At 38.2% G+C, this 16,159-nt stretch overlaps 1 protein-coding gene across 1 annotated transcript in view; it reads right to left on the bottom strand.

The window, feature by feature from the left end:
• Positions 1–2,129: 2,129 nt before the first annotated feature.
• The window catches only part of ISA1 (isoamylase 1), a 256,180-nt gene continuing 242,150 nt past the window's right edge, over positions 2,130–16,159 (bottom strand). The window contains exons 14-18 of the mRNA XM_089813482.1: positions 3,928–4,011; positions 3,236–3,316; positions 3,012–3,094; positions 2,804–2,921; positions 2,130–2,542 (exon numbers count right to left, since the gene is read on the bottom strand). Coding sequence (XP_089669608.1) covers positions 2,279–2,542; positions 2,804–2,921; positions 3,012–3,094; positions 3,236–3,316; positions 3,928–4,011 — 630 coding nt within the window. The 3' untranslated portion in view covers positions 2,130–2,278. The remainder of the gene's footprint in view (positions 2,543–2,803; positions 2,922–3,011; positions 3,095–3,235; positions 3,317–3,927; positions 4,012–16,159) is intronic.

Below are 16,159 nucleotides of genomic sequence, written 5' to 3'. Positions count from 1 at the left end.
ATGTGGAGTGGGTTCATATTCTTTTTCTTGTTAGCTTGTTACAAATAGGCTAGGTTATGTACGAGTGGAGCTAGCTTGGAGAGGTTAGTGGTTGCTTTGTCACTACCTTGAATGATTTCCATGTTGTCTATTCACTGATCAGTGAGGGCCTATAATCTGAATTGCTAAGTTCATTGGTTTGATCCTTCTCCATCGCTTACATATACCTTTCAAAATTTATGTGTACCCTAAGTCCGAATTGATGTTTTGATTCATTCATTAAATTGAGAGGTGTTTCTCTTCTTATTTGGTGCAGTATTTTCCACTTTCCCTCTAGAAAGTCCCCACAATAACACATTAAGACATTCATTATAAGTAGCGATAACCTACTTTGCATTTAATCCATACTGGTTTTTCCGTCGCTATTCTCATCTTTAGTTGGGAAACTGAGCTTTAGCATGGTCCTGTGGACGTCGTGTTGAATAAGCACAAAAAGATCTTTTCAGACCCTATTTCAAACAGTACGATTAGAATTTCTGAGATAGTTTGTATGTGGAGGGTATGGACGATGAGGCCATGGCCTCCTCTGGGGAGGATAGTCTGATTCTGTATAGAGGCAAACTGGGGTAATCTACTCAAAGCACAGAAGGGGTTTCAGCTACAATCCAAACACCCCTAGTTTTCTGAATACCTGAGCTTACCAGATAAAGACAGGAGGCCTAATAGCTTTACAGCCCTGTTAGCCTCTTTGAATGTTCCATTAGGTTTTTGTTCTACTCTACATGTCTTAAATATCATTAGATTTGCAAACATGTAAAGTAGAATAATAACCAATAGGTTCAAAATTTAATTTACATAGTTTCTGCAGCAATGTCTTTCAAAAATTCAGTTCATACTTTATTGTCATCCTCCATTCATAGTACGAGGGTATGGATAATTTTGAGTTTCTCTAATTCAGTTGTTAATATTCATGCAACTAGGATATCCACACAGAATATAAAAGAGAACAATGATACTAGCAATGTCTTTCCAATTCAGTTTATACTTATTGTCATCTTCTGTTCGTAATATGAGTGTATGGATAACTTTTGCTCTAACCCTGAGTGTATGCATAGCTTTAAGTTGCTCTAATACAACTTTTACTAATCATGCCACTAAGATATCTGCACAGAATATAGAAGAGAACAATGATTCCTATGTTAGTCAGACAAAACAAAATGAATTAATCAGAACCAATAAATCTAGTGAAACACAGAACTACCACTGGGCCACATCCAGATATGGCGCTTCTCAACATTCATAATTATGAGACATCACTAATATAGCACCCCATATATCATCTCCTCCATCTACCCCCAAACATATAAAGCTAATTAATACGCATGAATACAAGTATGCTATTTTTATATATGACAACTATGCATTGCTTTGTAGAAAATTAAACATCATAAAATGAGTCAAATTCTAATAGATCCTGAAAGCGCTTAAAGATTCATATCAACACCCCATGCATTACCTTAAATGCGATCTAACCAAATCTATTATTCTCTCAAGCTAAATAACTCAGCCACAAACAAACTATGTCATCAGGAGTCGTCTTTATTGGGATCCATTTAAATCCTTTGTCCCATGAGCTAGATCACTAAACCTCTACCTCGCACATCATGGCCAGAACAAATCATGTAGACATCCAATCTGAATAGTCTTGTAGATGTGGAATATTAAGGGTACTACAATTCAGAATCTTCATCCAAGACTGTATATGTTGTGACTTAATGAATCCTGTGGACTGCTGCAAACAAATTATATGGAAATGAGCATAGAGGAATCTAATATTCAGGGAGATCTAAATCTTAGGGCTTTCTAATCCTCGGGAATAATATACTCGTAGGAAAAAGCAATTCAGACTTTCTTATTTGCTAATTTAAAATTTTAATTCCACAGCTTAATATGTAATTTTAAATATCAGAAGTCCTCTTTAGTTACCCAGCTTTGACTTAAAGCAGTGTAAGTACTTTTATTTCTTTTGATTTTAGTTGGTTATCCGTTATTTAGTAACAGGTTTCTGCCAACAATATAGCACAAAGCCTAGTTCTCATCATGATGTTACCAACTCCAAGCAATCATTAACGATTATGAATTATAGGACATGAAAATAAACACAGACTATATGATTAAAACTAGCATATTTGTTGCCTCCCTGTGCTTAAAACTTTACATGCAAGATTACCACATATAATTTACAGAAACAGTTTGACTATAGACAGGTCAGATACAGCATGAAGACATGCACCACATTTTAGGAATTTCCATCCATAGATAAAACAAGAATTATGGAAGAGTAGCTTAACATTGGATATACCCCGGCATTGAGAAACTGATCATATTGTTTAACGACTATTGCCCTATTTGGTAGATCATCAACAAGAAAATCATATGGAGAGACTTTGCTTGTATCAACATAAGGTTCCCATCTAAAACCCGGTCGTTCAGGTAAAGTGATAATGACTGGAAGATGACTGGTATTAAATGCAACATAAAGCTCTATTCTTTTTGAATCAACCTGTCAACAATCAGAATGTACAATTAAGCCTTTGAGAAATATTTTAAAAAGCATAAGAGATACTACCTCAAATTTGCCTCCTTTGTGCAGATTGATAGGACTTAAAGCTTACCTATTTCAATGAGTTGCTTCACTATACACAAGCACTAAGCATTTAAAACTCCAGTTTAGCAAAAACACAGTACAATTAATTTAACTGGATGGGCTTCAATTGTAGACATATTATTAAAAATTATTGCTCAGTGCAACTGAGATACATACCATGGTGAATGCAACGAACCGACTTGACTCGGACCAATCTGGTGTCTCAGGCTGGTGACCATGCCATTGCAGTCGTTCTGCAGTTGGGAAATCGTCTAACCCAAGTGATTCACATTCCCTATCAAAACAACCATAATGAGCATGCGAAATAATAAAACATATATTTCAGTGTCAATTTATTTTTTCCATGGAAAATATGATTAACCACCTCCGGAACATTGCCATAAGACAACAGAATTTAAAAAATTCAGCCTGAGAAGTGCCTTTCTTGTCCCAGCGAAAATAATTCACCTGTATCACATGAGACCACATCAACAGCAACCCATATGTTAAGTATATATCCAGTTGGCTAATATTGAAATTTTCTATTAATGAATACATTCCAATTGAATGAAAAAGAATTAAATCCAACTGCAACTATTTTCACCATACATTATTATCATGGCAGTAGGTGTTGTTGTTGCCTCCTTTTGTGTGGCCATATTCATCACCCATGGTTAGCATTGGTACACCCTGGTAACAAGAGCCAGGAGATATTGAGCTAAATTATGATCCATATTTACTTTGAAGTTTAAAAGGATATAAATTTCCATTTTTTGTTAACTCCACTTCCAACCCAGCAGAAGCTTGTAAAACTTAATCTCTATTATTTTCTCATCTTCTGGTGCTAAGGGTCTAAAACGGTTCAATTTTATGCTATCCCTGACTCTTTTCTTTACATAGTCCCTAAAATGCAGAGGTCTGAAACCACCCAGTCAATCCTCAGCATCATAGGATTACACAACCTCAGTGTATGGACCCTTTATTCTAACCCATGACCATATCTTAATCTCTATTATTTTCTCATCTTCAGTTGCTAAAACTGTTCAAACATATGCTATCACTGGCTCCTTCCTTTAGAAAGTCCCTAAAATGCAGAGGTCTGAAACCACCCTGTGAATCCCCAGCATCGTAGGATTACACAACTTCAGCAAGTGCACCTTTTATTTTAACCTATGCCTATATCTTAAGAGGGCTTTAATTTAATGTTCACATCAGAAAGAAAAGGTTACCATGGTGTACATATGCAACGAGGAAAAAAAACCCCATGTTTCCAGTCAACCTTAAGTGGGCTTATACCTTACCTGAGAAACCATGAGACAAACAATGAAGTTCCGCATTTGTCTCTGTCTTAGTCGTTGAACAGGAAGACCCACAAGTTCGCCTTCCTGAAAATTAAAACAAAAATCAAATTATATTTAAAAGAAGACTTTTGCTAATTATTATTATAGGAAAATATTAAAAATCATAATTTAACTATATTAGTAAAGCTAATTTAAAACAAACAACTCATAAGACACCCAAAATCTTGAATTTTAAAACGTAAAAAGATTATTTTCCTTGAGCATGATGAAATTTTATATTCAGAAACACTAAAAAAATGACAGAACCAATAACTATTTTAAACTTTCTCAAGAAATCTCAGGCTATCATAGCATATGAACTCTAAATGCCAAATCTGTAACAAAAAGCAGGTACGATGTAATGGTAAAATTTTGTTAACCTTGAGCTGTAAGAATTCAACATTAGTTATAAACTTATACCCACAATAATAGTGTATTGTTCAGAGGCAATTACAACGAAATATTATTAGGATATATTGAGCCATCCAGAGCCAAACATCTTGTTTGACGAGTTTCATCAGAGTGAGTCCCCAATATAAAGTTGCACTGGAGCACATTATTCAGCTGAGACTGCAGAATATAAAAACCTATGAGCTGGGATTGGCAGGTTGGTTTCCAGATGCTTTTGATTCGGTTGTCATAGGTTTATATATTCTAGTTTAAAAAAATTTGACTATCCGGTTGCATAATGACTTAAGCCCAGATGCAGGCAGCATATGGGAAGCCAAACAGTGAATACTTAAAACATATACAAACACAAGCATGTTCAGCTGTATACACACAAATGTTATCATAAGCACATGACAGTTCTAGTTAAATTTATGCCACACAAAAAAGGAAAACATCAAGATATCAACTAGAATAGGCACAGTCCACCTTGAATTGTTGCCATGAAGGGGAAGGGATAATCATAAAATAAAATTGCAGAACAAAACGTGCTGGAACTAATATATCACAATTATAACACATGCCAATATGACAATAGTCATAGCTTTTGTGTATTTTGTATATCAAAGTGCAGTTTTTCAATGCTTCATCAATTACAGGTATATGGCTGCAGTAGAGACTTTCAAGAAAAATAATACAAGCGCAACAGTTCCCTTCAAAAACAAAAAAACAACGAGCATACAGGTTCAACGTCTTTAACAAAAGACTCTCAGTCATTATTAACATATATTTAACTTTTGAATAAATGCAAATCTTAGCAGCAGCTAGGAGTGTACATAAGCATCAGCACCTACCAATGGGACTAGCATATCACTCAAAGATGTTCCAGGAAGCAGTAGCGGATTATTCAACACATGCTGTAAAGAGTTTGTTCAGCATTGGCATCATCACTATCTTGATAAGGAGTCTGTGGTGCACACCTATCACTTTGTCTTTGGGATTTTTAGCTGGCGCAGGAGATCAATGGCCATGCCCTGACAGGTTTTCATCACTGTAGACTCACTACCATGTACCATAGACTCACAAATTTGACAAAGGAGTAGTTAAGAGGAGGCACTAGCTTTGCAAGTTTACTGCAAAGCTTCAAAACACTGCAACACCAGTGATTTCTTTATCCAAGTGAGGATGTCAATTTTACTGGGAGAAAGATTATGGGTCTGTTTTACAAAAGCTGTAGTAAAAGATTTGAAATTTAGCACTAGCATCATGACTGTCTTGATAAGGAGTCTGTAGTGCACACCTATAACTTGTGTATTTGGGATTTTTAGCTGGTGCAGGAGATCAATGGCCAGACCCTGACAGGTTTTCACCACCACCATTACTGCAGACTCGCTACCATGTACCATAGACTCACAAATTTGACAAAGGAGTAGTTAGAGGAAGCACACCTATAACTTGTGTATTTGGGATTTTTAGCTGGTGCAGGAGATCAATGGCCAGATTCTGACAGGTTTTCACCACCACCATTACTGCAGACTCACTACCATGTACCATAGACTCACAAATTTGACAAAGGAGTAGTTAGAGGAAGCACTATCTTTGCAAGTTTACTGCAAAGCTTCAAAACACTGCAACACCAGTGATTTCTTTATCCAAGTGAGGATGTCAACTTTACTGGGAGAACAAAAGTTGTAGTAGAAGATTTGTGCAATGCCAACATTTGGCATGCTGATTGTCTTTTGAAATTGAGGCATCTCCCAAGTGTAGTGCTCATGCAAAAAGGTCAGATCAAAGTTGGTGAGTACATGCCAAATTGTCTAGCTAAAAGCTTGCAAAAGCTCTTTTGGGAAGTACTTGCCATGTTTTTGGTAAGTTTATTCAAACAACTTGGTGGGTTGGTGCCACTAACTCAGTCAGTCCCGCCCAAACAAGAAAAACAAATCATTTTTATAAAAAAAATATGTCAAATACCTAATTTCTCCCTAGTGATAAAATTGTGAAAATGGTGCGTGACATGAAGATTTGTGTGGTTTGAAAGGCCTGATAGCAATATCACAATTTGACATGCTGTGGAAAATATCCCTTATCAACACTATTGCTGTTCATGCATTAAGTGATCTACATTGAGTCTGGGCAGTGATTTATGGTATGGAAATACTTTGTAATATCATCAAGTGAAAACATAGAATCACTCTGCTATTATTGTATTTCAGTATTAATGATCCAAGATTGGTTCCAATTTCTCTATTGTTATTACAGTAGTTGCAATATAGGAAATTCCTGTGTTGTGTCAATTCTATATCTATCCCAACTACTGTAAACTCGGAAATAATCAGGAAAAAATCATAAGTCTTCACCTAGGGGTTAGCCATTACAGTTTCTATGCCACCCAACCCACATTTACAGGTAGAGAGGAGGTTCAAGTTGTATTAGGAGACCAGGTTCCTAAAGGAAGAAATGAGGGCTGGATATGCTAAATATGTCACTGTCTGATTGGAGATATGTGTCATTTTGACATTACAGTTTATATATCAGAAGAACAGGGGTGGTGGAGGAAATGAGAGTAGGGGTCTTCTTGTGCAAAGAGGCTATCAACAAACCTTGCAAAAGGAGAATCTTCCACATTACGATTCAGGTTTATATGATATCAAATATCTATCACTTGACCTTGTGGATTGCATAAACTGTTTACAGATCCAATTTATGATCTCAATCTCCCATTGGAGATATGTGACATTTCAACATTGAGCAATTCATGAATTAGAAGAGGGGCGGTAGAAGAATTGAGAACAGAGGTCCTATTGTGCATAGGTATGACCAACAAACCTCAGGAAAGATGAATCTTACACATTGTGGTTTGAGGTCTCAAGATATCAAATTTCCATCTCTTAATCTTGTGAATGGCATAACTGTTGGCAATTTGGCTAAGGGTAGTTGATAGGGTTGTCATTTATGGCAACATATCACTCATTTTGAGATGGCAGAACTTAAGTTTAAGTTTGGAGCTTGTAAACTTAGAAAATTGACTAAGTATAATTCAGAGTAATAGGGAACAGATAGAGTTTTGTTTGGTGAGCTTCACTAGAAGCACATAAAGTTATGCGGGCTTAGAGGAAGGTAGCACAAACACCAGAGATCACACGTGCAAGACCGTGGAAAGAAATGTTAAGTTTTGGGCAAGTTATGAACAGTTTACTAGAAACAGGTTTGACAGGACAGAACGGGGTAAACATCAGAGTATTGGCATTTTGGTTAAGAAATTATTTTGGCTTGCCAAAATAATTACTTGACAAGGTTGGGACAACATCCTCGATGTTAACCCACACCTGACAGAAGTCAGTTTTGAGTTTTGGTTAACATGCAAGCATTGCAAGGCCGATAGACTAAAGAATTTGGTATAAAGGGCTCATCTTTTGTTTAGCGAAGTATGGCATTGTATTGTAATGATATAATGTTTATATGCACACTTCGTATGATTGATATAGATGTGAATTTGATGTATGAAGAAGCGCAGAGCAGTATTATGATTGTTTTGTGAAGAGGAACAAGGACTGATCAGACATTGAAGATATCAGCAGCATTCAAGTTTTGGTAGTACTCTACATTACTTGTAAAGTTGTATATCTTTGTATGAGCACTAACGTCCTATTTTGTATTCTAATTACAACTCCTAATAGGGTTGAGGCTTCTAACAAGGCCTAGTCTTCTAACAAGGACATATACACCATATGGATGTAATAGACTCCTAACAAGGTCAATATCTTTCACAAGAAACTTTTGATTAGTGGATCATTTTGCGGGTACCATCCCCACTGGGGTTTTCCCTTGGCTAGGGTTTCCCTAGTTAACAAACAACGGTGTTATGAGTTACATAGTGTTATGCTTATGTTTACTTTTCAATTTGATCATCTATGCAAGTTTAAAGATTGTTAATATTATCCATAATTGGGCAAAGGTTTGTATAACAATGATTCACACCCCCCCACTATTCCCTATTTCTAACAATTGGTATCAGAGCACAGCTACTCAAGGAAGGCCTAATAGCTTGAGTAAGATCACTATGGATTGAGAGCACTTGCAGAAGAATCTTGAAGAACTCTCTTGAGGAACTAGACATAGTTGCTAATGAAAGGAACAAGTTGAAGATCAAGCTTAAGGATGCACAAGACATTATTCAGAAGTTTAAAGATCAGATTGAGAGCACAAGATCTAAGAAAGAACTAGTTGAACAAATCAAGGATCGTGAGTCAGCTACAAAGCTTATGAAGGAGAATGAGATTCTAAACATGAACTTTGAATTACAACTTTGAAGATGAGTACGATGGAAGATGAGAAGAAGAGTCAATCAAATTTGAGATTTGGGACTGCAGATCTGAAATCTCAACTTACTAAGGTGACATCTGAATTTTGAGACTACAGAATTACAGTTTGCAGAACTTGAGAAATACAACATTATTCTTAAAGGAGAACTTACACAAACCAAGCAACATCTTGAGAAGTTGTACAGAAGCACTGAGAAATTTGATGAGCACATCGTGACACAAATACCTGTTGGAGATAAAATAGGAATTGGCTATGTTGAAGGAGAGTCATCTAAAGGATCTGAAATCAACGAAGAACAAGAAATTGTGAACCATCAACCTAGTCAACAAGAAGATCTAAGAAAAGAAGCACCAAACCAACCTAAAGAATCTAAACATCCAAGGAGACAAATCAATGGAAGAAGTTCTGCATGTAATGAACCTAGACACATGAAGGACTACACAGGTAAGTATTATAAACCCTTTTTTGGTTATTGTTATAATTGCTTTATTTATGGTCATAGATCTAATGAATGTAGGAAACCAAGATTTAATAATAGAATGCATGAAAGGACTAACAATGTAGCAAGTAGACCTTTGGGAGTAAACAACATCATTACCATGGAGTTATGTATTATAAATGCAACAACTTTGGACATATTCTAGACAGTTCAGACTACAGACTAATCAGTTTGAACCTAGATATGGAAAAAGAGTTATGACATGTCAGATTTGCAATAACTTAGGACATACAAAAAGCTTTTGCAGATTGAATAGTTTTAACAACATGAGGAACATGAGATCACAGAATATGAGAACACCTAATCCTAGAAGAAACATGAACAACAGTGCAAGGAAGAATGAGAATATAAAGGGAAAACAAGTAGAAAGCATTGATATGACATTTGTTAGAGAAGGAACACTTGCAAATACTAAAGTATGGGTTGAAAAGCCTACGATACATCTAAGAACAAGATGGGAACAATACCCACTAGATCGACTTAATGAAGCACACCAATGACATTGAAGACAGATAAAGCAAGAGAAAGTTGAAGAGTCACCAAGGAAAACAAAAAGAGTAGAAGAAATAGCACAACATCCAGGCCCTTAGAAGAAGCCTAGGATTGAAATTGTTTATAAGGGCAGAAAGAGTCAAGATGAGCCTAAAGTTCCACCTGCAGTGAAGCTTAAGATGAAACAACAGATATCAAAGCCGCAAGATCAACCCAAGCCTAGCAAGAGAAAGAGAAATTGGAAACCATTGATTGGAAGAATGAATCAAATGATTATGGATGATGGAAATTTAGATCAATTAAGGAAGTACTATGACAACTATGATCCCAATTAGATGAGAAATCATGATATACTTGTTATCAAGTATATGACTAAATTCAAGCAATATCCCATTAATCTTCATGGCACTTTACCTGAAGATATGTACAACAGATTATACACCTCAAGACTTAGAGCAGTTGAGGAAGATAAGAAGTCAACAGAGGCCACCATTCATAAATTTTGTGATATTGAAAACCAGAAGCAGATGGACAACATTCTTAAGAGGTCAGAGCCACTCTTGAAGAAGATGACACTAATTTTGATTATGGGAGGTCACTATGATGAGGTTAAAGCAAAAACTGAGGCAGCAGTACATCAAGTACTTAGTGAACCAAGAATCTTGCTCACCACCAAAGTAGATGGCACACAAATTGAAGACACCACTTTACCTGCTAAGAACACAATTGATCAACAAGATGGAAGCACGACAATTAATGTGTAATGTTTCGCTGTTTGTCTACCCCTCTGGAACATATCTGTACCAGTATATCCTAACAAATGTCGGAATCAATTTGTCCTATTACACATGGAAGAAGGCCTGAAAGAGGCTGTACGGAATGAGGTTGTACGATAGCTGCTGGGAGGCCAAATTGATGGCCGTACGGTGGAGAGAATGCAGTACAATATCTTCAGATTTTGGTCCTACGGTGTCAATGCAGGTCTGTACGGAGGGAGGGAGCAATAAGGCTGTATGGATAGAAGGTATGGGAAGTCGTATGGTGGAAGTGTTTCAGAACAGTCGTACGGTAGAAAAAGGGAGACCGTACGATGACCTTGGGTTGAACTTGGAGGTTGTACGGTGTACGATAGTGGTTTGGAATGGAAGGCAGGAGTCCATACGGTTACAGAGTGATTGTAGACCAATAGATAGTATGAACAAACAATGAGATTTAATGCAGATAAACAATAGATGGAATTACACAGAACAAGAGTAGAACCAATTAACAACAATGATAATTCGCAATATGATGGTGCTTCGATTTGCCAGATTCGAGCAAAGTGTTATAGGTGACGAAATAGGGTGAGGGTTGAATCCCATTGAAACCGGACAATCCAAATAGGAAAAGTCTTTCACTTCCAAAATGGCTAACAACAGAAAACTCCAACAGGAATTCACAATATAGAGAAAATAATCCAAATTGCGTACTACAAGCCATGCTTTAATACCTGTTGAGGAAAACTTCCCACGGGTGTACAAAGATAGTTGGCAGAAACACAAATTACGAAAACAAAACAAAAATGGGTATGAGATATATTAAATCAATCGGCCCATTAACAAAAGTTTGATTAATAATTATATTTTATGACGGGGATATTACAGTCCTCCCGTCCCAAAGTTTTCTTGTCCTCAAGAAAATGCAATGCTGAATGCTGTAGAATGTGCTCACCTTCCTAGGTTGTGTCGTCCAGTGGCAAGTGTTTCCAGCATACTAAATATTCCTTCACCGTTTAGTTCCACAGGGTCTTCTCACGTACTTCAATAATCTTTGCTGGTTCCAATATGAGCTTTCCTTCTTCATTGAGCGACGGAAGGTCTGTAGCTACTATGACGTTCTGTCCCATAGCTTTCTTCAGGCAGAAAACGTGAAAAACGTTATGAATACGGCTCCCCTCCAAAAGTTCCAGCTCATAGGCGACTTCACCAATGCAATGCACTACACGAAAAGGACCATAAAAATGTGGCTTCAGTTTTCCTTTTCCCCTTTTTTCAATGAGGATTGTTAGTATGGTTGGAGCCTGAGGTAAACCAAGTCTCCTACTTCGAAACTCCTCTCTGATTAGTGTCTGTTGGTGTACATCTTTTGTTGATTTTGTGCCCGTTGTAAGTTTTCCTTCAGGTATCTTAGGATGTCCTGTCCCTCTTGAAGCCAGTTTCTCGCCCTTGGTGAGCGACTATCTCCCAGAACTATGTCGAAGAAGGAAACGGGTTCGTACCCGTATAGAGCTTTGAATGGGTCCATCCTAACGGACATGTGGTACATGGTATTGTAACAATATTCCCCTAGCTGTATCCATTTGACTCACACCTGTTGTGCCAAAACGTAGTTTCGAAGGTAACCTTCGAGCCATTTGTTCACAATCTCCGTTTGTTTGTTTGTCTAAGGGTGGTAACTAGTACTTGGTGACAATTTTGTCCTTGCCAACCGAAACAGTTCTGTCCAGAAGATACTAATGAATCGCCCATCCCAATCACTGACAATGTTTCCGAGTAACCCGTACAGACGAAAGACTTCTCTAAAAAACTGATCGGCAACTTGTGTGGCCTAAAAATTTGAGGGGATGGCGAAGAAATGTGCATACTTTGTCAATTTGTCAACCACCACGAAGATATAATCCTTTCCGTTCACCTTGGGAAGTCCAATTATGAAATCCATCGAGATACTTTCCCACTTATGTTCTAGAATTAGTAGAGGTTGTAGTAACCTAGCAGGTAAAGTATGTTCCGATTTGTTTCGTTGGCAGACCGCACACTCCCTTACATATTGCAATACGTCTAGTTTAAGTCATTTCCATGAAAACCTCTCCTTGAGACATTCGTATATTTTGAGGAAGCCCAGGTGTAATGCCAAAGGTGAGTTGTGTACCTCCTTCAATATTTTCTCCTTCAATTTCGATTCCGACACTAAAAATATCCGATTCTTATAGTAAATGATGTCATCCACCACTTTGTACCGATCATCTTGGGCGCTGCCATCCATTAGCTCACAGGCAAATGTGTTTTTGGAATATTCTACCAACAAATGTGCTTTCCAATCAACTGAAATTTGGGTTAGTAAGTAGATGGTGGGTTTCTTGGACAGAGCATCTGCAACCACATTGTTCTTTCCTTTCACATATTCAATGTCAAAATCAAAAGCCTAAACCTTGCTTACCCATTTTTGTTTCCTTTCGTTCAAATCCCTTTCCTCCAAAAAATATCTTAAACTATTGTGATCTGTACGAATGACAAACTTGGCACCCACAAGATACTATCAGAACTTGGTTAATGCGTGTACTAACATCTCTTTGTCGTAGATGGAATATAAGCATTCTGCTTGTGTAAGCTTCCTACTCTCATAGGCTATGGGGTGTCTATCTTGCATCAATACTGTGCCAATGCCTTCTCCGGATGCGTCGCACTCCATAATGAATGGTCGAGTGAAATCAGGTAAAGCAAGCACAAGACAAGTGCTCGTTGCTTCCTTCAGCTTATCAAAAGTGAGTTGTGTCATTTCATTGCAATGGAAGGACACCTTTATTGTTAGATCTGTTAGTAGTGCGCTGAGCCGATAGAAACCCTTTACAAACTTCCAATAATAACTACATAGTTCAAAAACTCCTTGCAACTCTATAAGTGATTTTGGGGGAGGCCAATCAAGGATAGCCTGAATCTTCTCCTGATGAACTTGAACACCATATTTAATGACAACATGTCCCAAGTACAATAATTCTGTCATACCGAATTCACACTTGGATTGCTTGGCGAACAAAGACTGATTTTTCATGATCCTTAGGACTTCATCCACATGCTTCAAGTGTTCTTCCCATGTCCTGCTATAAATAAGAATATCATCAAAAAATACTAGCAAGTACTTATGCAATTGTTTGTTGAAGATGCGATTCATGCATGATTGGAATCTAGTGGGTGCATTTGTTAATTCGAATGGCATGACTCGGAACTCATAGTGCTCGTAGTGACAACGAAAAGCCATCTTTTCCACATCTTCCTCCCTCATGCAAATCTGATGGTATCCGGAACGAACATCTATTTTTGAAAAATAGACCGTGCCATGTAATTCATCCAACAACTCATCTATCCTTGGAATGGGATATCTATTCTTTATTGTTTTTTGTTCAACGCACGGTAGTCCACACACATGCGCATCGTCAAGTCCTTTTTGACCAATATCACTGATGACACAAAGGGGCTAGAACTGGGACAGATCCATCCTTTCTCTACTAATTCCTGAATCGTCTTTTTAGTCTCATCTTTGAATTTCTTGGGATGGCGATAGGATGTGGTTATGACTGGCTTGGCCCTTGCTTCCAACTCGATAGTATGTTCAAACCCTCAATGAGGCGGTTTGCCAGGAGGAATGTCTATAAAAACTTTATCATGTTCACTTAAAATATTCTAGAGATCATCACCATGGGGAGGTGTTCGTTGCCCTTTTATAGGTCCTGTCCAAACAAAACAATGTGCAGCCCAAGCAACATCATCATGCTGAAAAATTACCTCCATCCGATGCGCAGAAACTTCCTTCAAACCCTCACTTGCCATTTTGCGGAGAACAACCTTCTTTCCATCGGCAACAAAAGTGAAATCCATCTGTTTGAAGCATTGAGTGTATTCATCAAGTGTCTCCATCCACTGTATGCACAAAACAACTTCCATGTCATCAAGGTCCACTATGAAGAAATCCTCGATCACCGTGTGATTTGCCATTGTGATACATAGCTTTGGAACAAGGTGCGTAGGGAAGAAGAGTTCCTCCGACGACCTTGACTTGGAATCCTGTGTGCGTCTCCATAGGTAGACCTCTTCGCTTCACCAAAGAGGAGTTTATGAAGTTTAGAGTAGCCCCGCTAGTGAGCATCACCATAACCCTTTGTCCTTGAAGAGTTCCCCGTACATGAAACACCGTGCACCTCGGGCTACCGGCTAGGGCGATAGTTCCTCCGTGTCGTACCAATGCTACAATTATTTCTGTACGGTAACTAACCATGTTAGTGTCATTATGTTGGTTGTCTTCAGAGGGTATTTCTTCTTGTTCGTCCTCATCATTGGACAAGACCTCAATGTAGTGGATCTTTCCTTTTCCGAGGCATTTGTGCCCAGGTTCCCATGGCCCTTTGCAGATGAAACATAGTTTTTTCCTACGGAGCTCCTGTCTGATAGCTTCGTCCACGTACGACTTTCTCGGTGGAGGTTTGTTATCTTTGTCCCTCAGAAACATCGCGGTTTGGAATGTGAGTAACTTTGTGAGGATGACGCCGTTGATGATGCCATACTCCTTGCCTTCTTAATGGCTTCCGATAGGGTGGTAGGACTGAACCTTTTTACCTAACCCTTCAGTGGTTCTGTCAGTCCGTCCATGAAGAGCACTATTTGTCTTCTTTCAGAAGTGTCCATGACCAAAACAAAGAGTTTCTGAAATTCTGTAATGTACTAGTTGACTGAACTAGTTTGCTTCAGTTGTGCCAAATCTTTGAAATTGAGTTCCGGATCTTTACCGCCAAATCGATCTAGCAATCTCTCAGTGAATTCTGCATAGGTATTTATTTGATCATGCCCCAGTGTGATGGTGCCATGATGCCACCCTTCATGCATAACTCCCTCCAAGTGTAATGCCGCGAATTTAATTGCTTCTTCTGGCATAGGATTAAGCTGGAAGTAAGTATTGGCCTTCATTACCCACACTTACACAGATATGGATCCAGATCTGTCAAATGGAGACAAATTTAGCTTACTCAACTTTCTCCTAAGATCATTGTTAAAATATCCTCTATTTCTGCTTCCCAGATATCTCATTCTCAGATCTGCATAATCTTTGTAGGATATATCTTCCTCCAAATTCGCATTCTTTCAGTCTTCTCTTAGCTATTCTTGCATTTCTTCAAAGGTCGACTGCTTCCCTCCGGTTGGTGCCTCTGTCCATGTGGGAAAAGACGGCATGGAAGGTCGAGAGCATGCTAGATGAGGGTTTTCTTTACTCGACACCGAGTCTATGCTGTGACCATTTTGTTCTCCGAATATTTTATTGTTTGCCAACTTCTTGAGGGTCTCTTCCATGAGTCACTAAGTATCATTGATTTGTGTTTGATTCCTTGCAAGTTCTCTCAATAGCGCCACGAGTTTGGCGGCTATGGGTTCCAGTTCAGAAACCACTCTATCAACGAAATGGGTTCTTCTTCTCTTTCGGCTATAAACTCTCATTCATCGTCCATAGGCTATCAGAATTGAAGCTTTGATACCAATGTAATGTTTCATTGTTTGTCTACCCCTCTAGAACAAATCCGTACTAGTATAGCTTGACGAATGCTGGAATCAATTTGTCCTATTACACACGAGAGAAGGCCTGAAAGAGGCCATACAGTAGCTACTGGGAGGCCAAATTGATGGCCGTATGGTGGAGAGAAAATGTAGTATGGTATCTTCAGATTCTGGTCGTATGCTGTCAATGCAAATC

This window comes from Cupressus sempervirens, chromosome 2, assembly GCF_028749045.1.
Source record: "Cupressus sempervirens isolate cs-2001-9-10 chromosome 2, ASM2874904v1, whole genome shotgun sequence".
NCBI classification, from domain to species: domain Eukaryota; kingdom Viridiplantae; phylum Streptophyta; class Pinopsida; order Cupressales; family Cupressaceae; genus Cupressus; species Cupressus sempervirens.
Note: the sequence above shows the minus strand (reverse complement) of the source record. Positions and strands in the feature narration are given on the sequence as shown.